Raw genomic sequence first — 24,223 nt, forward strand, 5'->3', positions numbered from 1 at the left:
ATGTGAATGTTGATTGCAGCAATGTTTTATAGTAGCAAAAACCTGGGAACACAGGGAATGTCTGTCAGGAGTACCATTATATAAATCATGGCACAGGCATGTCCTGGAATATTTTTGAAGTTATTAAAAAATAGGACTTAGGGGCACCTGGGTGGCTCAGTGGGTTAAGCCTCTGCCTTCAGCTCAGGTCATGATCTCAGGGTCCCAGGATCAAGACCCACATCGGGCTTTTTGCTCGTCAGGGAGCCTGCTTCCCCCTCTCTCTCTGCCTGCTTCTCTGCTTACTAGTGATCTCTCTCTCTGTGTCAAATAAATAAATAAAATCTTAAAAAAAAAAAAAACATGCAGGGAAATGCTAGGCATTACCAGATTGGGTTGCAAATGTACCTTTTATTTTTGGTGTCGATATTAAGTTTTCCAGAAACTCTTTATGCCTGGGAGATAGAGAATATTGCACAAATATGGGGTGTATCCCCTGACTTAATCACATGACAAAATCAGAATAAGGAAAAGTCTACATTTGGGTTTTAGTTAATAATTAAAAAAAAAACAGATACAATGAGTAACTCTCCTTAGGAAAGCTTTAAGTAAGAATGTCTTTTTTCCTTTCTTTCTTTTTTTTAAGTAAGCTGTATGTCCAATGTGGGCTTGAACTCGTAACTCTGAGATTAAGAGTTAAATGCTGTACCCACTGAGCCAGGCCAGGTGCCCCTCAAATAAGAATGTCTTTAAAGAGGCAAAATTAAAAGTATTGACAATTATTTAATACTTTACTTCAGTCCTTATAAGAGGCTGAAGTTAATACATCGTTCAAGGCTCTAATAGAAAATGGCAGGGTACCTGGGTGGCTCAGTTGATTAAGCATCTGCCTTCAGCTCAGGTCATGATCCCAGGGTCCAGGGATCAAACTCCACATCAGGCTCCCTTCTCAGTGGGGAATCTGCCTCAGCCTCTCCCTCTTCTGTTCCCCTTGCTTGTGCTCTCTTCCTGACACACACACACACACACACACACACACACACAAATCTTTAAAAAAAAAATGGCAGATGCTTTAGAGTTGGATTTGTTGCATGTTTAAAACATCTGTAAACATCTGTATTTGTTTCTCATGTTCATCTTTTTTGTTTTCCTCTTTTCATTACCAGTATTACTAACTTGATGGTATATATGTTCTTTATTGCAACACATACAGATTTCTTTTTGAAAACAATTGGGATATATGTAAATAGCCAATAATTTTCAAGTAGCGTTGAGAGGCAACATAGCAAGGAGGTTAAGGGTATGAGCACCAACCGACTGGGTCACATCCTGGCTCTACTACTTCGTAGCAATGTGACTTGGGAGGAAGTTGTTTTTATCTGTCTGCATTTTTCTCAGCTTTAAAATACAGATAGTAAAAGTAAGTGTTGTGAGGATTAAATGAATTATATAAGGAAAGTGATTAAATCTATTGACACATAATAAGATCTATATAAATATTTGTCATTATTGTTTAGTTACTATGCTCTTTGTTCAGTTAGGTATATACAGTAATTTTATTACTTGGCTTAATCGTTTTAGCACTTGCTGAATCATTCAGTAATATTTTTAATCAGGTTGAATGGATAATACATGTACAAATACAGTAAAAATTATGTACTTATAGGTGTGTGTTTTCTCCTCTCCCAATCCTTCCCCCCCCCCCACCTCAAAGGTAGTACCTTTTCACATTGTTCTGGACATTACATTTTTCACTTAGCAATGTTATCTTGGAGATCCTTTTACATTTGTACAGTTGAGGCGACATCATTCTTTTAAATAATAGTCTAGTATTCAGTTGTACTAATGTGTCATCATCATCATATGTAACATTTATTGAGTGTTCACTACTGATCCAGGCACTTTTTTGTAATGTTTTAGTTGTATTCATTCATGGAAGCCTCACAGACACCTTATGAAATAGGTGCTGTATTTATCCCCATTTAATAAATGAAGCAAATTGGGCATGGGGTGGTTAAATGTCCAGCAGTGTCACACAGCTCATAATACAACTCAGGATTTGAATCCAGGGCATCTCTTTGCAGAGTTTATCTTAATACTGCTGAGTATTACAGCTGCTTATACTATGACAAGTTATTTAACTAGTCTCCATAGTAATGGACATTTTCAAACTTTTGATATAAGAAACAGACTATTATATTTTGATAACAGGACATTTTGTACACATTAAGGAAATTCCTGGAAATAGAAGAACTGGATCAAAGGATCTGTACCTTTTGACATTTGGTGGAAATGGCTAAATCACTCTAGAATTTAGCAATGCACAAAAGTACAGATTTGTCCTCAATCTCATGCTGAAATCTGCCAAATCATTTAGCTTGAGTCTTTGGGAACCTGAGTAGTGAAATGCCTTGAACATTTCTAGCATCCCTGAATTATGAGTGATCTACCATCTTGTGATCACATAGGCTAGCTATCATATCTACTTGGTGTAACAATGTCAGTATAAGAACAAAGTAGAACATTTGGACTTTTTGGTACTTTCAAATAATGGTAAGTATTCTCATTATGATTTGAAGTATTGCTTATGTGATTTATGCATTGAAATGTATGTACCAAAACAATTATGTAAGTGCTTTCAAATAAATAAATAGGAAATCAGATTGCCAATTAATAAGACCATTTGTACATAGCTAAATGTACAAATAATTATGTATTTTCTTGTGAAAAATGGGTTTTCGATTACCTGTAAGTCCTGGTCTTAGGTAGCACAGAATTGGGCAGTGGGGGGTTTTATTCAGCTGAGTAATAGCATCCGCAAATTGTTTCAAATATACTTCTGCTCAGTGTCCTCTGTCTCATTTGTTTCAAGAAAGGCAAAAAATTATCTTTAATTCAAAAAAGCAGGCTGATTGACACCAAATTCTTTAATGTGATCCTAAACAGACACTTAAAATACAGAATCTGCTCAGGTCCCAACTTAGTGTACCTACAGTGCTCAAATGTGCCTACAGTACTTGAATGCAGATTTACAGTACTTGCTATTGTTCTGCCATGGGTGTGTGTTTTAAATATGATCTCATCCTCACCCGAAGATATTGTTGGATAGGGAGGGTGGGGGAAATACCTGTAATGAGGCAGAGATAAACAGACTATCAATTCTTTATTGTGAACTATTTCTACTTCTAACTAGAGCAGTATAAAACAATAGACAATAACTCTTCCTCTACTTTTATCCTCTAAATGAGTCATTGAACCATAGCAACTTTGATGTCCAAAATATCAGAGCTTTGCCTGTGACTTGGAAGACAAACCTTTCTATACCTCATATTTCAGAAATTCATTTGAGATAAGGTTAAGATTTTTCCGAAATCCTCATCCAAGATATTGCCATTAAGTCCTGTTCTGAAAACATAGATAATTAAGTACTTTAAAGGCATATCTGAGTTTGGTACTCCTGAGCTGTTAAGTATTCCCAGGATTTGCTGAATTTGAGGATATTGAAGTATACTCATACAGCCTTATCGGGAGCCACATAAATTCATTCTAAACAGACAAAAACCTTTTAGGCTGTTTTTGCCAATTCCTCCTGTGATGCTCCTGAGGTTAAGATTCTCTTCTGAGTTTCATAAGCCACGTTTTCTTTTACAACTATTAATTGACAAAATGAATGTAGTATATACTGTGTAAATGTTTATAACCTGTAGAAGTCATATTGCTAGTGCTTTGTGCTTTTGGAAAAAATAGTTTTACTGAGGTATAATTGACATACTTGCACATATTTAAAGTGTTTGATGTTTTGATACATGTATACACCTGTGAAACCATCACTGCAAGCAATATAGTGAACATGTCATTACCTCCAAAAGGTTTTTTCTCATTCTTCCTTGTAATCCCTTACTTCTGTATCTCCCCACTACGCATTTCTAAGCAACCATTGATCTTTTTTCTGTCATTGTAGGTTAGTTAGCGTTTTCTAGAATTTAATTAAATAGAACCTTTTTTTTTCTTTTTCTGTGTCTGCCTTTTAGTTAGCATAATTATTTGGAATCCTTCCAGGTTGTTAAGCATTTCAGTGTTTCATTTTTTTCATTGCTGAGTATTATTTCATTGTATAACTATACCAAGATTTGTTTATCTGTTTATCCATTGATAGATATTAGGGTTGTCTTTCCACCTTTTGGCTGTTATAAATAAAGCTGCTATAAACATCCATATGAACGTCTTTGCACATAAGCTTTCATTTCTTTTTTAAATTGTTGTTGTTTTTTTTTTAATCTTATTTTTAAGTAATCTCTATACCCAGTGTGGGGCTCAAACTAAAAACCGCAAGATCACAAGTCATGCTTTACCGACTGAGCCAGCCAGGTGTCCCATAAGCTTTCATTTCTTAAGGATAAATACCAAGGAGTATGGCTGGATCCTATGTAGGTGTATGTTTAGCTTTTTCAGAAACTGCCAAGTTGTTTTCTAAAATGCTTGTATCATTTTACATTCCTGCCACCAGTTTATGATAGTTCTAGTTCTATATCCTTACCAACATTTTCTATTTTTTTTTAAATTTTAGCTATTCTATTAGGTATGGAGTAGCATTTTATTTTGCTTTTAATGTGCCTCTTAATGATGTTAAGCATCTTTCATGTAGTTATTTACCATCCATATATTTTCCTTAGTGAAATATTTTTCTTTTTTTTTTTAAGTTTTTTTTTTTAAGATTTTATTTATTTATTTGACAGACAGAGATCACAGGTAGGCAGAGAGAGAGAGAGGGGAAGCAGGCTGCCTGCCGAGCAGAGAGCCTGATGTGGGACTCGATCCCAGGACCCTGAGACCTTGACCTGAGCCAAAGGCAGCGGCTTTAACGCACTAAGCCACCCAGGCGCCCCTGAAATATTTTTCAAATACTTTGCTTGTCATATTAACTGTGTTTTTTTATACCCAGTTTTGGGAACTTTAAAGTATATTCTAGATATGTCCTTTATTACATTTACGCTTTGCAAATATTTTTGCCCAGTCTGGAACTTGGCTTTTTGTTCTAACAGTATTTTGAAGAGCAAAAGCTTGTGATTTTCATGAAGTATAATATATCAGTTGTTCTTTTATGGATTGTGTTTTGAGTATTTTATCTAATAAATCTACCTAGTCCAAGATCACAAAGGAAGTTTATGGTTTTTAGGTTTTACATTTAGGTCTACCATTCATTTTTAGTTTATTTTTGTATATGCTATAGGGTATGGATTGAAGTACCTTTTTTTTGTATTTGCATATAGACTTGTTCTACCACTTATTAAAAGACTTTCTCCACTGAATTGCCTTTGCACTTTTGTCAAGTCAGTTGTCCACTTATATCTGTTTATATAGCCATATTGAGCTATATAAATGTTTGTAGAATTTAAAATCATCATACCAGGCAGAACAATATTTTATGTATTCTTTGTAGAATGATTTGTTTTTTTGACATTCATAATAGGCAAAATAACCATTAAGATTTCAGGATTTTCAGTTTCTAACAAAAGGTTTTATATTAGAAGATCATTCTATGATGATGGTATTTGGTTTTCCTTTGGCCTCACCTAAATACTGTTGTTTTTTATTTTTATTTTTATTTTTATTTTTATTTTTATTTTTATCTTGGCCATTAGGCATTAGGTCAAGATGTGTATTTAGTGCACTTCAGAGTTGTATCAGTTTTCACTCAGTGAATGAGCATGCTTATTTCCCACATAACCTTTGCCAGTATTCACTATTTAGTAATTGTCTACTGTGTGTCAGGGTGCTTTACTATGTAATTGGGGTACTCAGCGAATGAGACAGGTCTAGCCCCTGTTTCCCTAACATTTGCAGTCTGGCAGTGGAGACAGACATTGAACAACTCTGTTCACAGATTTTTACTTACAGTAGTAGCAAGTATGACAAAGGAGCAATATTGAAGACTGAACACATACCCAGAGGAACTGGAAGTAAATTCCTTAGCACATCATACTATTGAAAACCTCTATCTGTAATTAAATCCTTCTCTCCCCACAGCTACTTTAGTTAAATAAATAAACCCTGGTTGTTATTAATCATGGACTACTCGGCAAACCATTAGAAATGCAACTTCTTGCCCTCTGAATTGGAAATGTTGGTGAACTTTTGACTAAAGTCATACCTTTAAGTCCATGTTGTGAAATGTTTTCTCACCTATACTAGGCACCATTCTTTCCCACCTCTGTGCACACTTTGTCCTTTAGGTCATATTTTCATTGCAGAGATTTGATGAATTCCTGAGTTAAAGGAGAACCTGTTTATGGTGATGTTTCTTTTAACATTAGGCTAATGTGTCTTTGTACACTTTATAAACCTTTTATCTCTTCTATTCCATCCATGAAATAAGTGACAAGACAGATCATTTGAATACATAAATAACACTTTATAATACAAGTGTAATAGCATTTTCACTGCAACACTGTTGGTGCTGACTCTCCTATGTACATTGTTCTCAGATATGTGTATTACTTGTATTTGGCCAGATTGGCTGTTTGGGATATGTTTACTGGGAAAACATTCCAGAAAGTTTCTCCTTAATTAACAGTTGAAAAGAGTGACATAGTAATCATGGGCAGTTTTCAGGAGAAGTTTCTTAGTGTTTTGAGCAGTGGTTGAAAAATTTCTAGGTTGATTACTTTTAAAGGGGATAATGACCGCTGACATTTTTTTTAATTGGCATGGTCACTTCAGCTGCAGTTTACCTGAAACAACCTGTACAAAAGCTACACAACTTTTGCGGTGCTCAGAGGCCATGAAGGTTAAGGGTCCTCTAAGAAGAGAATTTGCTGAGGACAGTGCTTGGTACTGTGAACTTGGACTTGCAGGCTGTTTAACACAAGAAATTTCATTATTATTATTAAATACCCTGAGGGTTAGGGGAAGACTGTAGGATTTCAAATAAATTAATACTTCATTTTGTTATTAGATCTTAAAGATCTTTCAAGTTTTTAATTTTTGTATTGTTAAACACATATGTAAATAAATCCTTATCTGCATGTTAAATAGATTCCCAGAGGTACAATTTATAATCAAACGGTTTCCTTGATGGTTATAGGTAATTCTTATGAATTACCTATAATTCATATAGTCTCTTTCATTATCTACTTTATTTATTCTTGGAGTGTAGCCCTCTAATAATTTAGTATTTTGTTACTTTAAATCTGCAGTGATCTAAAATATTAGGTAATATTTTTTAATGTGCATAAATTGAGTCAAGATTATACGAAGGTCTCTTGAAACTGTAGAAACATAAAGACAGTCATCTTAAGCAGTTTAGAAATCTGTTTTCTATTTCTTAGTCTTGATTCTAATGACAGTTGACAAGTCTGACCTTCTGTATAAATATTATACTGTATTCAGTTCTAATACTGTGTATTATTATTTCTAAGAAATACATCCCCCGCCCCGACATTTTAACAACTGTGAAATTAATGTCCTAAAATTTCTGGAGTATAATTGAAGAGTATGTTACAGTTGATGGTATCTTAGATTAGATGAAATACGGTATTACATCCAGGTAGGGGTGTGTTTGTGTGTGTGTGTGTTTGTAAGAACTGCTCTTATGAGACATCAGCATAAAGAGTATCCTTATGGATCCTTAGTTTGTTGCCTTACCTTGGCTCCCCTAGTTAGTAAGTTAAAATAAATAAAAATACACTAGCAAAGTGTAAAAAATAAAAATCAAAAAGTGGGAAGCTGTCTCATTACCCAGCAAGGAGAATTGTTAGGTAAGCTATGGCATTCCTTTAATCAAATACTACACAGTTTAAGATAATACTCATGTGAGAATTCTCACAATAGGTGAGAATATATTACAGTATTGATTACAAGAATGTCAAAAATTGTGAGGAAATAGGTCAACATTTAAGTGATGAGACTTTTGAGTATTTTTAAAATTGTAAGCATATTGCTTTTGAAAATAAACTTTAAAAATTATGTAATACATGCTTTTTTTCTTTATTATTTATATCATTTGGCTCTCTTGGCTTTTTACATCATAGGTAAGTTAGGAAATTAATCAAGAGACTTTCTTCAGGGATACAATTTTTTTCAACCTGAAATCGAGAAAATGTTCTAAAAAGTCACAAAAAGTCTAATGGGATAGTAATATTAGCTTCACTAGAACTTTTTTACACTCCAGTTTAAGTTTTATCCAAGAAGTAAGAAAAATAAGAGGAATTTCTCGCTTGGGTACTATTTATGTAGCTTCATTGTTCCAAATTTATGACAGTCTATTAACCAGCAAGTTTCCACTACTGTTCCCTGTTATTAACAGTAACAGAGGGCACCTGGGTGGCAACTGCCTTCGGCTCAGGTCATGATCTTGGAGTCCCAGGATCGAGTCCCACATCAGGCCCTCTGCTCATCAGGGAGCCGGCTTCTCCCTCCACCCCTCACCCCTTACATGCTCTCTCTCTCTCTCTCAAATAAATAAAATCTTAAAAAAAAAAACAAAAAACCAGAAGCAAAACCAGTAACAGAATTCGGTCCGTTTTCATTAATATTCTTATTTGCTCCAAAGATATTTATTTTCCACTTAGATATGCCCATTCATTTTGTACTTCATTGACTGTCTGTCCATCCTTCCTTCCTTTCTCCTTACTTCCCTCCTTCCTTCTTTCTTTCCCTCCTTCCTTCCTATTATAATAAATTGGTTAGGTTTGTATTATAAAGCTAGGCACTAATAAAATATGGCATTTGCACTGTTCTTTGAGAATTTTAGTTTTAGGTGATACTTGGGTGTCTCATTTGGTTAAGCATCCAACTGTTGATTCTGGCTCAGGTCGTGGTCTCAGGATGGTGGGGTCAAGCCCTGCGTCCGGCTACATGCTATGCTCTGTGAGGAGTTCTCTCCCTCCACCCTTCCCTAAACCGCCCCCCTGTCCGTCAGATAAATAGATAAGTCTTTCTTTCTTTCTTTCTTTTTTTTTTTTTTTAAGAATCTCAATTTTTTTAGGAGATGGGTATTTTAGGAGCAGTCAATTCCTGGTTGTTGTTCTTATTCTTTAGTTTGTGAATGATCTCTCACCTTTTTTTCATCTCCCTTTACCTGCATATTAACCTTTGTAATTTTTTTTTTAAAGATTTTGTTTATTTATTTGACACGGAGAGACACAGTGAGAGAGGGAACACAATAAGCAGGAGGAGTGGGAGAGGGAGAAACAGGCTTCCCACCGAGCAAGGAGGCTGATGCAGGGCTCCATCCCAGGACCCTGGGATCATGACCTGAGCCACCCAAGGTGCCCCAACCTTTGTAATTTTAATATAGATTCAGTTACTAATGAAAAACAGGCACCCTTGACTTTAAAAAAGAAAAAGTAATAGAGCTGTTGGCTGAAATAAGGTGTTTTGAATTATTTATGGTAAAATGCCTACGCGTTAAAACAAGAGTAAACCTGGGCTTCACCACTGTATAGCTCTGTTGTCTCAAGAAGGTGGCTTAAGTCTCAAAACCTGTCACCTAATCAAACACCACCAATGTCATAAGACTGTTAAGTGTTAAATGATATGTGCCCATTTTTTAATATAATGCCTAAAGTGTAATATGTGCGTAATGAATAGTAGTTGATATTATCTATTTTCATTTTCAGACATTTTTATCAAGTTACTGCTGTGCAAGGCACTGTGCTGTGTGGGAGGAGGGGCCAGAAAATAATAAACATGCTCCCTGAAAGCAGGGATACACAAGTATATTCATATAATGGTTTATCATTGATCATAGGCTTCTAGCCTATAAATTCATATACCATAGAACTTACACAGTAAATCAAGTATTTGGGGTTCTTAGCTAAAACTTTGGGTTATTCCATACTATAGTACGATTTTATTTATAAAAATTTGAAGTAAAAGGAATCTTAATTGCTTTTTTCTAGAAATACTGTAAAAATTGTGGGCAAGACTGTCAATAAATCTAAAGCATATGTAGCTGATAGTTTGAATTCCGTTCCCCACTTAAGCGTTCACCTAACTTTTATAGTTACTATTTCTTTTTTTTTTTTTTTTTAAGATTTTATTTATTTATTTGACAGAGAGACACAGAACACAAGCAGAGGGAATGGGGGAGGAAGAAGCAGGCTTCCCGCAAGCAGGGGAGCCCGATGTGGGCCTTGATCCCAGGACTCTGGGATCATGACCTGAGCCGAGGGCAGCCGCTTAATGGCTGAGCCACCCAGGTGCCCTAAAAGTGTTTATTCTTGAAACTCTTTCCTTTCTTCTTAGATTGGTTAATTTAGTAGACCAGTAAAAGCAACAAGGACCCAGATGCGAAGTGGCCTGTCTGCTTAGATTAGCTCCCCATGAGGTCCCAAGTTGGGTTCACATCCCATGCAGATGAACACATCCCAAGGGGAAAAAAGTGTTTCTCATGGCCTGTATCTTTTTAAAAAGCAAGGAGATTATTTCCACAGGCTTTCCAACAGACTTTGCCTTTCCTTTATTGGTCAGAACATCATTATATGCTCATTTCCAAACCAGTTATTCTCAAAGAAACTAGAATTACCTTGATGGCTTACCAAAATTGGAGCCAACTTAGGGTTTTGTTGGCAAGATAAAAATAGAAACTAGCTAAGCATAGTCATCTGCTACATAAACTTTTCTAATGGAGTTGCTGGGTGGGTAGATTAAATAAAATGAATAGGAATGTGTTTCACAAAATGATGTGGTACTGTACTAGAATACAAGGTAATGTTATTAGCTGGAATTCTACGTATTTTATAACTTTTTGACTAACTATAAGAATGTCAAACAGATTTATGATACCTTTTTCTAAGAAGGTAAACTGTGTACAAAATGAAGTATGAAGTGCCCCAGGATTTTATATGTAAATAATATTGTCCTGGAATCTTGGTATGTAGCTCTTACATAACACCTCATACTTTCCCCCAGCAGACCCTCTTCTTTCTGGAATGACGAAATTACTATACAGTGTATTAACCAGTAGCAATTTAGAGAGGACCTTGTGAAATGAAAGAAACAGAACTGGGCCTCCGATGTCGTGATTTGTCACTGCAGTGTTCTGCAAGGTGGAGGGAGTGATGACTCATAGATCAGATGGTTGCCTATGCTTGGAGTTTTTACCCTTATACAGCAGGATTTTGTTTTGTTTTTAACTCTTTATAAATATGGTGGAAAACCCTACAGTCTATGACTATAGGAATCTTGGTTGTAAGTTACATTTACTTTTTATCCTCGAAGTAGGAATCAAGCACATAAAGGCAAAATTTTTATGTAATCATTAAGTTGATTTCTCTATGAGTACAACTATATATGCCACATTATTTTAAAGTAAGCAATTGTTTTTAAAGTAGGTATCGTGCTTTTTTTTTTTAAATGATGGGAAGCAACAAGAATAGGTGTATGTTGTAATAGGAAGGAGTTATTAAATAACATACAAAACCTAATGTAGCATGAAATCATGTTATCTTGGATATTATGGAAATTTGAGATAGGATTAATTTTCAGTGTACTGTAACTTGCAATATAATTTGCTTATTTCAAGTTAAGATGTTGTGGGATGCCTCTATGTGAAAAAGCATTAAGTAGTGAAACAAAAGATTTTAGTTTGGACTATTTTTATTTTCACTATTTTCATAGATAACAATAAAGGGGTGATTAATGGATACAAAATATTATGTTGTATGACCATATATATCAAACTGCCAAATGCTTAGCCCTATTCAGTGATTAAGTCAATATAAGTCTATCTAATGAATAATTTTTATTTTGTTTGCTGTGGGAAGGAAGCAAGTTCAGATTTATCTTATAAAACAGATATTGTATATAATGGAGTACAAAGTTTGCTTAGATTAAGAGAATATACAAGAGCATACAAAGAAATTTTCCTGGGGTTGCCTGGGTGTCTCAGTTGGTTAAGGGCCCAACTCTTGATTTTGTTCAGGTCATGATCTCAGGGTCTTAAGATAGAGCTCTGCATTGGGCTCAGTGCTGAATATGGAGCCTGCTTAAGATTCTCTCTTTCCCTCTCTCTGCACTCCTCCCCTGCCTCCTGCTCACTCAACCACATGCATTCTCTCTCTTTCTAGAAAAAAAAAGAAATTTACCAGCTTACAGTAGACTGGTATAACATCCTGTTCTCTGTCAGGAAGATTGGGAGAAAATAGAGGGGTATTTATTCACTGTTTACTTGTTTATCTCGTATTGGGGTGCTTTGGTGAAAAAGCTTTAGAAGTACAATGGGAACCCGTAGTGCTGTGGGAATTGAAAATTTAATGTTCAAAAAAGCTCATTACCTTGGACCAGTTCATGGAAGTTTCTCAAAGTGTATAAGTTAGATCCAAAAACTTTCAGACCTGGAAAACTTATTTTCCAACTCTGTCAGAGAAAGTACTTTAGGAGTTAAATAAACTCTTAATTGGGACTCTGTTCCTAGAGCTACTGATGATGGGTTCTGAGTTTTATGTTGAAGACAAAAGCAAGTTCCTGGAAGAAACTAAGGCTTTGGTTGTATGGGGACCTGACCTCTATGTCAGTTGCTTGACTTAGCCCAAGTATTGTCCTAATTGCCCTAACTTTCTAAAGCCACTTTTTTTTTTTAAAAAAAAAGATTTTGTTTATTTATTTATTTGACAGACAGAGATCACAAGTAGGCAGGGAGGCAGACAGAGAGAGAGGAGGAAGCAGGCTCCCCACTGAGCAGAGAGCCCGATGCCGGACTCCATCCCAGGACCCTGAGATCATGACCTGAGTCGAAGGCAGAGGCTTTAACTCACTGAGCCACCCAGGTGCCCCTCTAAAGCCACTTTTGTATTTCTTTCCTCCTTTGCAGAATAACTAGTTACAGGATAACTAAGAAAACAGGCCAAAGATCATTGTGGTTCAAGTGTGAGTCTCAGTTTTAGTTTAACAGGGAGTAATTATTCACTTTATTCATTATTTGAGCACTTGGGGTTCTCTGGAATCAGATACCAAGAAAGAGTTGTTTAAGATGTTCATTAGGGATCAACACATGTGAAACAAAGAGGGCAGATGCCGAATTGGGCAGAGAAGTTGAAATGCCGTTCAAGCCTGGAAAAGTTCTTAGCTGACCCTGTGGCGAGATCTGGAGTGAGTCTTATGAGAGTATTCCACATCCGGTTGACATGGCTGGATTTTTATACCTCCAGTGTGCTCGATCACCAAGTGCAGGTGGCCAGCAAAGGCTGTGATTGTGGGCCAGGCAGCTCTCTGCATCTGAGGCCAACCCTGAAGGAGTGATAGCTACTGGCTATCCACTGGCGACACTCCCTGTCCTTTCTTGAAGGGGAATCTGGATGCTTCATCTCCCTGTCTCATTTGATAACACTGTTGCCTGGAGGCAGAGACTATTGTCCTTCCTGCCACAGAGGATTGTTTAGAAGCAAACTGTAGAAATCAGCCTAGTTAATTGAGGCAGAGAGTGCAGGGTCTTAATAAGCCTGGGCATTGGAGTCAGACTGCTGAGGTTCAAATCCCACCTGTAAAGCTTGCCAATTTTGTGAACTTGGGCAAAGTTACTTAAGTCTCCATTCCTTGGGCTTTTCATTTATAAAATAGCAATGGCATTAGTGGGTATGAAGTTATTAAGTAACTCTTCACTGAGTGCTTATTTTCTTTGCCGAGGCACTGTTTTCTTTGCCCTCGTGAAACTTGCACTGTAGGGAGTGACCCACGTAATAAAAAAGTGAGTTAAAAAGAAAAATTATATTCTTTCAGGTAGTTAATTGTAAGTGGTATGAAGAAAAGCAGGGTAAGAGCATTGAGGATGACAGTGGGACCAGGGGGATTATTCATGGGAGTGAGGAAACACTTTCCAGGCAGGAGCACAGCAAGCGGAAACGTCTGAGTTGCTGGAGCCAAGATTAAAATTTAACTGTGTTAAAGTATCAGAAATGGACAAAAGTCCAGGGAATGCCTGTATTTTATATTTTGAAAACTCATGTTTTCATGACTTTCTTATTCTGTCCTGAGAGATAGATTAAGAGCTGGTTTGGGGATGTATTTGCAACCATTTCTCTGCCTGTAATACAGTGGAATAGAAAAAGCTTAAGTTATGCATAATCATTATCAGGTATTTCTCCTCTTAACATTGACTTTAAAAAATAAAATCATCTTGATTTGCTGTGTAAGAATATTAACCAGATGAATGCAAGTTTGTGGATCTGGTGAATGCATATCTAAATTTATAGAATTATTATTTAGGCTCTTAATTCTCTTACTAGTTTGATACCACTATTTCTAATGTCTGCTGTCTTTGGCATAAATAATACATGCCTAAAAATAATACAGTTAAAAACTACAGAATGATTAGTTTCCATGGTGGCTAGGATTAGTCAGCTGCGTGATAAACCCACAAGGTAGCTGAATCATGAATAAGCCCTTTGATTTCCGCTAATCATTGCTCATACATTTGGAGGTTCTCACTGTTGTTTTAAAGGGAATGTATATAAATACTTATTTTTAAAAATGAGAACAGATACCTGTATTGCCTCATGAACTTTCTCCTCATGAATACCTTCATTTGAATCATCTGTGAGGAAGATTTGATCATCTGTGAGGAAGCTCTACTAAATGTCTTCTTGTTCATCCTTCAAGATTCTGCTTACTCTTTTCTAAGTCATTCCTGTCCTGCCCAAGTCCAGGTTTGATGCCTTTGCTTTATGCTCTTCCAAATCAGCCTGACAGCTCCTAAAGGAGCACATGTGTCACTTGTTGTTACTACATATTTGCCTTTATATCCCACCACGCCAGGAATTCCATGGGGGAGAGATTGTGTCTTACTACTCCCTTATATTTTATATTTTCATTCTGTAATACACAGCACCTGGCACATCCTTGATGCTTAAAAATCTGTTTAGTTTTAACAGATAAAGTTATGGTTAAATACACTTAATAGCTAAGAAAAAAACTAGCCAAGGGACTAGATTGGTTCAGGTAGCAAGAAGGTAGAAATATACTAGGTGCCTTTTAGATACTAGCCAAGATTAGCTTGTAATAACAGAATACAGTTAGTAGTCATCACTATTACTTTTCTGTTAGGCTTACTTTTGGTCCCATGCAACAACCTCATTAGATTTTACAGATGAAACTGAGGTTCAAAAGTTTGAAAGAATTTGATTTGCCTGAGGATATAATTTGTAAATTCAACTCAGTTCTGTCTGACTCAAAGCCTTAGTCTCTGTTTCAATAAAAAGAACAGGACAAATGAAATGGTACTCATCAGTTCTCACTTGTATAATGTTTAGAATACTGTTTTTTATTTTATTTGCTCCCCTTTAGAAGAAACATTGAGGGACACCTGGGTAGCTCAGTTGGTTGAGCCTCTGACTCTTGATTTTGGCTCATGTTATGATCTTCCAGGTTGGGTCATGGGATTGGACTCCATGCCCAGTCTGCTTGTCCCTCTCCTACTACTCACCACTCCCCTTCCCCACATTCATGTACTGTCTCTCTCAAATAAATAAAATCTTCAAAAATAAATAAATAAAACAAACTTTGATATTATGAAATCCTCCAGAAAAGAGTAGTCTTGGGAGAGATCTGAAAAAATTTTTGAAAGTTAAAGGCACTACAGAGAATTTCCTTGGAAGATGGACATCCTCTTTGTGGCTATAGCAGTTGGAAGAAATAGGGCCAGAGGGTAGAAGCAATGGGGAAGTAGATTTTTGTGGGATATAAGGCACTAAGAGGAGATTTAAAAAAAAGAATTGCTTTTTCAACATTGAAGCCTTGCTTAAATAGTGGTATTACTGATGAAATTCTTAAAAGCGTTTTATATTTCACAAGGAACATTCACAGTTATAATTCAGCCACAACTGTGGCATAGATATTAGCATTATTCCTACTTTTCAAATGAAGGTACAAAGAGATTTTGATTTGTCCAGATCCTCCTGCAGCATATCACTGGTAGAACCAGGGTCTCCAAAGTAGGCTGACTCAAAATTTCATGCTCTTTCCACTTGATAGGCAGGTGACCATGTATCATGCATGCTATGTAGGAAATACCGTATTTGAGGAAAAGTTAGACTGTGATTGTCACGTTGTCTTCTGACTCTGAAAATTTTTTTCTGAAGATTAAAATTAGACCTCATTTGTTTGTTCACTACTTCTTTGAAGACTTGTCTAGCACATTTCCCAAATACAAGTCTGTCTCTAGGGCACCTGGGTGGCTCAGCGGGTTAATAAGCCTCTACCTTTGGCTCAGGTCATGATCTCAGGGTCCTGGGATCCAGCTGAAATCAGGCCCTCTGCTCAGCAGGGAGCCTGCTTCTCCCTCTCTTTCTGTCTGCCTCTCTGCCTACTTGTGATCTCTCTCTCTCAAAATCTTCAAAAAAAAAAAAGTCTGTCTTTAAACTTTGGTTTTTTTTCTTATTATCTAAGTGGTCTCCAGAAAAATTTGTTCTTTTTGTATTCCAGTCTTTTGCAGTTCCTTAGCTGCTAACTTAATAGGCCCTTCTGCATCTTGAGGAAGCTGGAAAATCCTAGTAAACCAGATTCCCCTTTTCTTTACTTCCTTCCTCCTCTTCCTCCCTCCCTTCTTCCAATTTAATTTTCCTACTGAGAACACAAAAATCTTTATCTCTCTTATTGTGACACTTGGACTATGGTTATCTGGTTTATTTTTTTCTTTCTAATTCAATTCCATTATTTCCAGTGGGCATAAGTATACCCTACCGTTTATCAATAAATAACCAGCCTTGATAGTCTCTACCTTATCACCAATGTCATCTTTAAGTTCTTGATACTTTTCTTGACTGTTAGAGAAACCACATGGAGAAACAGTCTCCTGGTTCTCCATGTGGTTTTCATCTTTGTTTTCACTCATACTTGTTTCTTTAATCAGTTGGTTCTTCTTTATTAACTTTATCCAGCATTTCCTTATTAACTTTATCCAGCATTTCCCTTCTGAAGAGTGTATCAAGCCAGAACTCCACTGTTAACGACTTCATTGTTACACTCTCCTCCCCAGTTCTTCACTATCTTGGTTAATGGATTACAAATTGTGCCCCATGGAGTATGTGGTTCCCTAGTGATCCTTCAGTGGCTCCAGAAAGACCAAAACACTACTCAACCCTGCCTGAATTAATCCCCAATCTCAGGTTTGTTTTTGCTTTTTCTGTTCTGTATTTTTTCTATCTGGACTAAACTTATTTTCACCTATCTGTTCCCCTTACCTCATCCATATTGGTTTGTACATTTCCCACATCTGAATCAATTTCTTCTCTGCTTCCAGTGTGTGGTCATTTTGGAAGGCAGCTGTGCTCACCACTATACTACCAATGCCCAGTGTGTTGTGATTTTGAACACTAAAGTCATTTTGCTTTATAGTACATTTGTTTAAAGCCAATGAAAGCTCCTTTTATTCATAGTCCTTATTCCCTAAGTTTAACACCGTGCCTTTTCAAATAGGAGCTCAATAAACATTTAATAAATTGAATTCCATTGACACTCAAGCCATAACTTTCCAGAGCTTTTCAGCTTCTCATCTTGCCTGCATTCCTTCCCCTACTGTAATCTGTTAGTTGAATTAAACATCATCCTTCTCATAACAGTTCCCACTTGGTTGTTTCCTATTGTATATAGGCTAAAGTCCACTTGGCATTCATTTCAAGACCCGCATATTAATCTCTACCTTTGCATCCTTATTTTTCACTTCTACTGTAATATAAACCTTTTATTCCAGTCAAACTGGTCTGTTAACTGTTCCTGCAAATTTTATTTCCATTCTTGGGGCACCTGGGTGGCTCATTGGGTTAAAGCCTTTGCCTTCAGCTCAGGTCATGATCCCATGGTCCTGGGATGGAGCCCTGCATTGGGCTCTCCGCTCAGCGGGGAGCCTGCTTCCTCCTCTCTCTCTACCTGCCTCTCTGCCTACTTGTGATCTCTGTCAAATAAATAAATAAAATCTTAAAAGAAATTTATTTCTGTTGTTTTGTTCTTGTTATTTACCCCACTTGGAATGCCTTTGCTGTCCTCCTTTTCTTAGTTTGTGCTAATTCTGTCTGACCTTCAAGAATTCTTCCCTAAACATTCTAATCTTTGTAATTTTAGTAAATAAGTGTGTATTATTTGGTACTCAAATATTTATTGATCTTTTACCCTTTATGGTTGTTTGGGGCATTATGAGCTTTTTATATGTACATGTATTTTATCTCCCTTATTAAATTGACAGTAATTATTAAGTTATACCAGCAATCAAAAATAAACTTTATGCTTTGGGATCTGCAATCAGTTTTCTGTTTGTTCTTGAACAGTTCATTCTTTGGGTTTTTGAGATTGCACACCTACAAAGTAAAGAAGTTGAACTGAATTTCTTAAACTGTTCTGTGATCTGCTTTTAAAAAAAAGAGGAAGGAAAAGGGAAATTGCTTTCAGAAAAAAAATAAAGATAATACATTAAAAATTTTTTATTGTAAGATATAGTTTGTCAGAAAAGTTATAAAGACAGGTAATACATTAAAATACATTCATGGTAAGATTTAATTTGTCAGATGGTGAAAGTAAAGCAGGAAAGAAGAGAGGTGTGTTGCAATATAAATGGCCAGAGAAGCACCTCAGAGAAGGGGACATTAAGCAAAGACATGAAAGAGAGATGGGGGTGGCTATCTAGGAGAAGAGTACTCCAGGCATGGGGACAAGTACAAAGATCCTGGGGCAGAATGAACGTGTCTTTGAGAATTGACAAAGAGTTCAGTATGTGTATGCAGAATGATTATGGAGAAGAATAGCTGGAGAGGTGGTTAGAATGGTAATGGTAGGGAGGACAGGATGTAGGGCTGGATAAACCATTGGAAAGACTTCACATGGTTTATTATGTTCCTTGGTATTTTCTATGGGATACATTGCATAAGAATATGTAATTTTGAATTTTAATAACTGTAGACCATTCAGGAATGAGGTACTTTTAACTATTTTAGAATTTTATATTTTACTCTAAAGAAGTGGTAATAGTTTAGAGTTGACTACTTATGTCAATTCTTTTGCTTTAGGGTTTGTGGTTATAACTTTTTTTTTTTTTTTTAACCATAGGTAAATTAACATGATGGATTTCTCCAAGCTACCCAAAATACTTGATGAAGATAAAGAAAGCACGTTTGGTTATGTGCACGGGGTCTCAGGACCTGGTAAGTAATATGTCATAATCTCAATAGTAAAGAAGATTCCTAACTTCAATTAATGTCTTTTTGAGGTGTATTAGGTAAAATATATAGGTTTCTGTTCACCCATATGTCTTTTTGTCCCTAAAAGATTTCATAGTTGCTATAAGACTGAGTTAATGCCTCCATCATAAGAGCTTCTCTTGCATTCGCTATCTTAATTTGATAATTTTTGGATGCTAATTTGTAATATCCTATTTATTATGTAAGTGTATAATTGAAGTTCAGAGTTTTAGATATGTCTGTTTTTTTGTTGAATCTGTGGTCTATATAGCTTTTAGTATGTAATACCTTGCAGATAATAGGCATTCAGTAAATATATGTTTATGTGGTTTGAACTTAAATAATTTTTTTCAGAGCTTTTCTCAACAATATCCTTGGCTCCTTGCATATATGAATCCTTCTGAACATTTATGTCAGATATTGCATAACTAGCTATCTGTGGGAAAGAGGTTTTATGATGTGAAAAAAATAGAAAGCAGTTTAAAAACTTTGTTTATTCTCCCAGAACTTGGGGTACTGCATTTTAAAAGATAAATCTCATTCTAATATTCATTTTACTTCAACTACAAAATATGATTCACTGGTTTTCCATAGGTAAACCACTCATTGATTTATAGTCCTTAGTGCCATGAATATTTTTCCTTATGTCTTTTTATAAACCTCATGCTATAGGCTTTTTTGTTTTAATCACAGTAGAGGTGATGACCCCTTTTTAGTTTTTGTGCACATGAAGTCAGTCAGTCACAGTGTTTATTTCTTCCTATGAAGCTTCTACAGCTTAGAACACGGTGTCTTGAGCGTGAACTCATCGGCAAAAATACTTTTCACTGTCTTCAGTCTCTTGCCAACAGGTTTCCTCTTCATGATCAGAAGGGTCTTTGGGAAAGTCAGGCAACACTCAAGAACCTTTAGGGAAGAGACAAAAAAAGAACACCATCAGGGGCGCCTGGGTGTCTCAGTCGTTAAGTGTCTACCTTTGGATCAGGTCATGATCTCAGGGTCCTGAGATTGAGCCCCTCATCGGGCTGCTTCTCCCTCTCCCACTCCCCCTGCTTGTGTTCTCTCTCTCTCTCTCTGTCAAATATACTAAAATCTTGGGGTGAGGGGAGAAAAAAGAATACCAACAAAAGAGTTTAGGTCAAAATACTTTTCTGAAACTTAGAGTAAACTACTCCTGGAACCTCTTTATTATTCTTAAGTACTAAATAAAATGGTAGAGAAATGGCATACTTTGGGGTTTATGAAATACGATTTAAAATTTTAGGGGCACCAGGGTGGCTCAGTTGGTTAAGGGTCAGACTCTGATTTCGGCTGAGGTCACGATCTCAGGGTTGTGAGATCAAGCCCACAGAGTTGGGCTTCATGCTGGTTCTGGAGCCTGCTTAAGATTCTCTCTCTTCCTCTCCCCTCCCTCCTTAAACGAATAATAAAATAACATTTTAATTGTCTCTATCATTTCAGTTCATCCTAATTATTCTTACACAGTAGTATAGAGTTAAATATTATGAAATTAACAAATCTTTATTGTTCTAATCCAAGTTAATTAAGTATTAATACTTTAACGCTTTCCACTTGAATATTAGCTAATACATAGTTCTAATTAATTGCATCAGAAGACTAAATACTAAAAATACAGTTATACTTATTAATTGAAACTTCACCCACTGGTGATGACTAATTATAAACATCCTTTGAAGGGATGAAAGATCTATGAAAAATATTATTATTTTTTAAAGATTTTATATCTTAGATAATCTCTACACCCATTGTGGGGCTTGAACTCACAATCCTGACATCAGGAGTTGCATGCTGTGCCAACTGAGCCAGCTCGGTGCCCCTGAAAAAAATTTTTTTGATGCATATGTGAGTTTTTCTAGGTAGAGCTGTCATTAGTTTATCAAAGGTGTCCTTGTCCCAGAAGAGTTTTAAGAACCAGTAATATGAAGTGTTAGAAATGAAAATAAAGATGTTATTTTATATATTGTTTCTCAAAGGAATGGTGACAACACAGCGAACTGATAATTGTGTTGCATTTTACCATGCTACTTGCTAAAGTTCTTGTTCTAACTTTGGTTTAAAAATTTTTTTATTGTTCCCAAATCCATCATTTCTTGCTTTATAGCAACTTCAGTTGGTCAAAATTTTGTCTCAGTGCTGCTAGGTAAGGGTTTGCCATATAGAACTTCAGAATTTTTGAAAATAATTTTCATGTGTATTATGTAAATGAAATGAATAAGCTTTAGCCTAACAGATTTCTTTTGTTTACCTGTATATCATCTGCTAAAAATGCATATTTTTGTGAAACTGTATGTATGTTTCATAGCAGGTGTTTTATTTTTCTTAATGTGTGAGAGAGGTGTGTTACTGGATTGATCAGATATTTCAGTTACCTGTAACTGTTCACAGAATCTTAAGTTACCAAATACTCATTTGTTCTTTTCAGTGGTCACAGCCTGTGACATGGCAGGTGCGGCCATGTATGAGCTGGTGAGAGTGGGCCACAGTGAGCTGGTTGGAGAGATTATCCGATTGGAGGGTGACATGGCTACTATTCAGGTGTATGAAGAAACTTGTATCCTTTTTGGTTCAATTTCTTGTCACTTTCTACAAGTCCGAATTTAAGGATTTATGGCAAAGGTGGAAGCAGCAACAAGCAGTCACATCAAAAGCATGAAATCTTGGTGTTGTAAAGAAACCTGATTTATACAAGAATTTGAGGAAAGGTACTAGGAATTACTGATCTTATTTTAAGCAGTTAGTATTGTCTTCTGAACTTTTATTGCCCTTTATATTTTGGTAGTTCACAAACTTTACGGGAAACCAATTACAGTTTTTCTTAAGAGTAACATACTGTAGAGGAAAGCATAAACAATAACAACATCTATTTTTATGGTTAAAATTCTCTGATCATGATTTCTGTTTAAAATAGAAAATTTTATGAATAAGTCACTACTCTATCTTATCCTAATAAATGCTGGATGACATGTTGCATTATAACTTTAGCACTAGGGAATTTTTACTACTTGTTTGATTATCATACTTTTGGCTTTTAAACAAAGTATTTATTTTTAGTTTTCTATGAAAAAGAGATAACGTGTTAGGCTTTGTGAAGAGGAACCGCTTTTTTTTAACTTCACTTACATATTTTACTTAAATTGATTTTCAGGATCAGCGTTAATTCTTATTTATTACTATTATTTGAAATTTTTTTTTTTATTGAAGTAGAGTTGGCATACAATATAATACTAGTTTCAGGTGTATAACATAGGGATTTGACAGTTAACATTCTTTATGAAATGCTTACCATGATAAGTGTAGTTCTCATCTGTTACTGGACAAAGTTATTATAATATTATTGGCTATATTCCCCATGCTGTACCTTTTTATCCTCATGATTATTTTATAACTGGAAGTTTGTACCTCTTAATATCCTTCACCTATTTTGCCCATCTACCCAACCTTCTCATCTCTGGCAACCACTAGGTTGTTCTCCGTATTTAATGAATCTGTCTCTGTTTCTGTTTCTGTGTTTTCATTTGTTTTGTTTTCTAGATTCCACACATAAGTTAAATTATATTGTATTTGTTTTTCTCTATTTTTCTCTGTCTTACTTCATGTTTTACTTCATTTTTCTCTGTCTTACTTCATTTTTCTCTGACTTAACTTCATGGACCTTCTAGGTCCACCCATGTCGCAAATGGCAAGATTTCATTATTTTTTTGTGGCTGAGTAATATTTTATTGTGTAATATAGAGTGTGTGTGTGTGTGTATACATACACACAAAATGAAACATAATACACAATATATTCTCTCTATATACACATCTCCACATCTCTGTATTCTCTCTGTATACACATGCCATAATATTCTTTATACACACAAACACACATCATTTATATCCATTAATCTATCTGTGGACACTTAGGATACTTACCTATCTTGGCTGTTGTAAATAATGTTGCTATAAATACAGGGGCGGCATTGGTTCTTTGGCTATTTAATTAAGCTTTACTTGATAGAACTTTTTTGCCATACTAAAATACGTTTTTTCAGGTAGCTGTTCTTGCTGTGTGAGTGGTGGGGTGCTAAATCAAAATAAAATTATCTGAAAATTTAAATAAAATTAGAGGTCTTTGTAGCTATGAAATCATGACTAATTAAAAGAAATTTTTAAAGGTTTTTTTTAATCTAATGTTAGCTTTATATTTCAATCTTTTATGTGGTTTGAAGACTTAAAAACAAATGAACATGTATACAGTGACAGCCCTTTCCACCTTTGTCATCCTATATCTGACCAGTTTTCCATACACGCATGCAGCCATTTTTATCAATTCCTTTTATTGTATATCCTTCTAGTTTGTTAATTGCATATATGAACCAATATAAATGTGTTTTTTTCTAACCTTTTTTCCCCAAAAGACCACATATCATATGCCGTTCTACACTTTGCTTTTTTTACTTAAAAATACATCTATTATGGAAGATGGATAGGGATGTGATAAAGTATAGGAAAATGTTAATGGTAAGATCTAACTGGTAGATAAAAGAATTCACTGTAAAATTCTTTCAACTTTGCTCTAGGTTTGAAAAGTTTCGTATTGGGGGCGCCTGGGTAGCTCAGTCAGTTGAGGTTCTGCCTTTGGCTCAAGTCATGATCCCAGAGTTCCAGAATTGAGCCCCACATTGGGTTCCCTGCTTGGCAGGGAGTCTGCTTTTCCCTCTGCCTTTCATCCCACTCATGCTCTCTCTCCCACTCTCACTCTCTCTCAAATAAATAAATAAAATCTTTAAAAAAGAAAAAAAAGGAAAAGTTTCATACTGGAAATGAAAATACATTTTGCAGGGATGCCTGGGTGGCTCAGTCAGTTAAGCCACTGCCTTCGGCTCAGGTCATGATCCCAGGGTCCTGGGATCAAGTCCTGCATCGGGCTCCCTGCTCAGCAGGGAGCCTGCTTCTCTCCGCCTCTGCCTGCCACTCTGCCCACTTGTTCGTGCTCGCTCGCTCTCTCTCTCTTTCTCTCTCTCTGACAAATAAATAAATAAAATCTTTAAAAAAAAATACATTTTGGAGATCTTTCTA

General features: G+C 35.9%; 1 protein-coding gene across 5 annotated transcripts in view; it reads left to right on the plus strand.

The window, feature by feature from the left end:
• Positions 1–24,223, plus strand: part of ATP6V1A (ATPase H+ transporting V1 subunit A) — a 61,131-nt gene that overhangs the window by 7,926 nt on the left and 28,982 nt on the right. For 4 of the 5 annotated variants that reach the window (XM_004761426.3, XM_013060914.2, XM_004761423.3 and 1 more), the window contains 2 exons: positions 19,012–19,106; positions 21,586–21,714. In XM_004761426.3, coding sequence (XP_004761483.1) covers positions 19,022–19,106; positions 21,586–21,714 — 214 coding nt within the window. In that variant the 5' untranslated portion in view covers positions 19,012–19,021. Of the gene's footprint in view, positions 1–16,951; positions 17,082–19,011; positions 19,107–21,585; positions 21,715–24,223 lie in introns of all 5 variants that reach the window. The other variant, XM_013060916.2, reaches the window with a different exon arrangement.

This window comes from Mustela putorius, unplaced genomic scaffold, assembly GCF_011764305.1.
Source record: "Mustela putorius furo isolate JIRA1106 unplaced genomic scaffold, ASM1176430v1.1 tig00003834_pilon_pilon_pilon, whole genome shotgun sequence".
Classification (NCBI taxonomy): domain Eukaryota; kingdom Metazoa; phylum Chordata; class Mammalia; order Carnivora; family Mustelidae; genus Mustela; species Mustela putorius.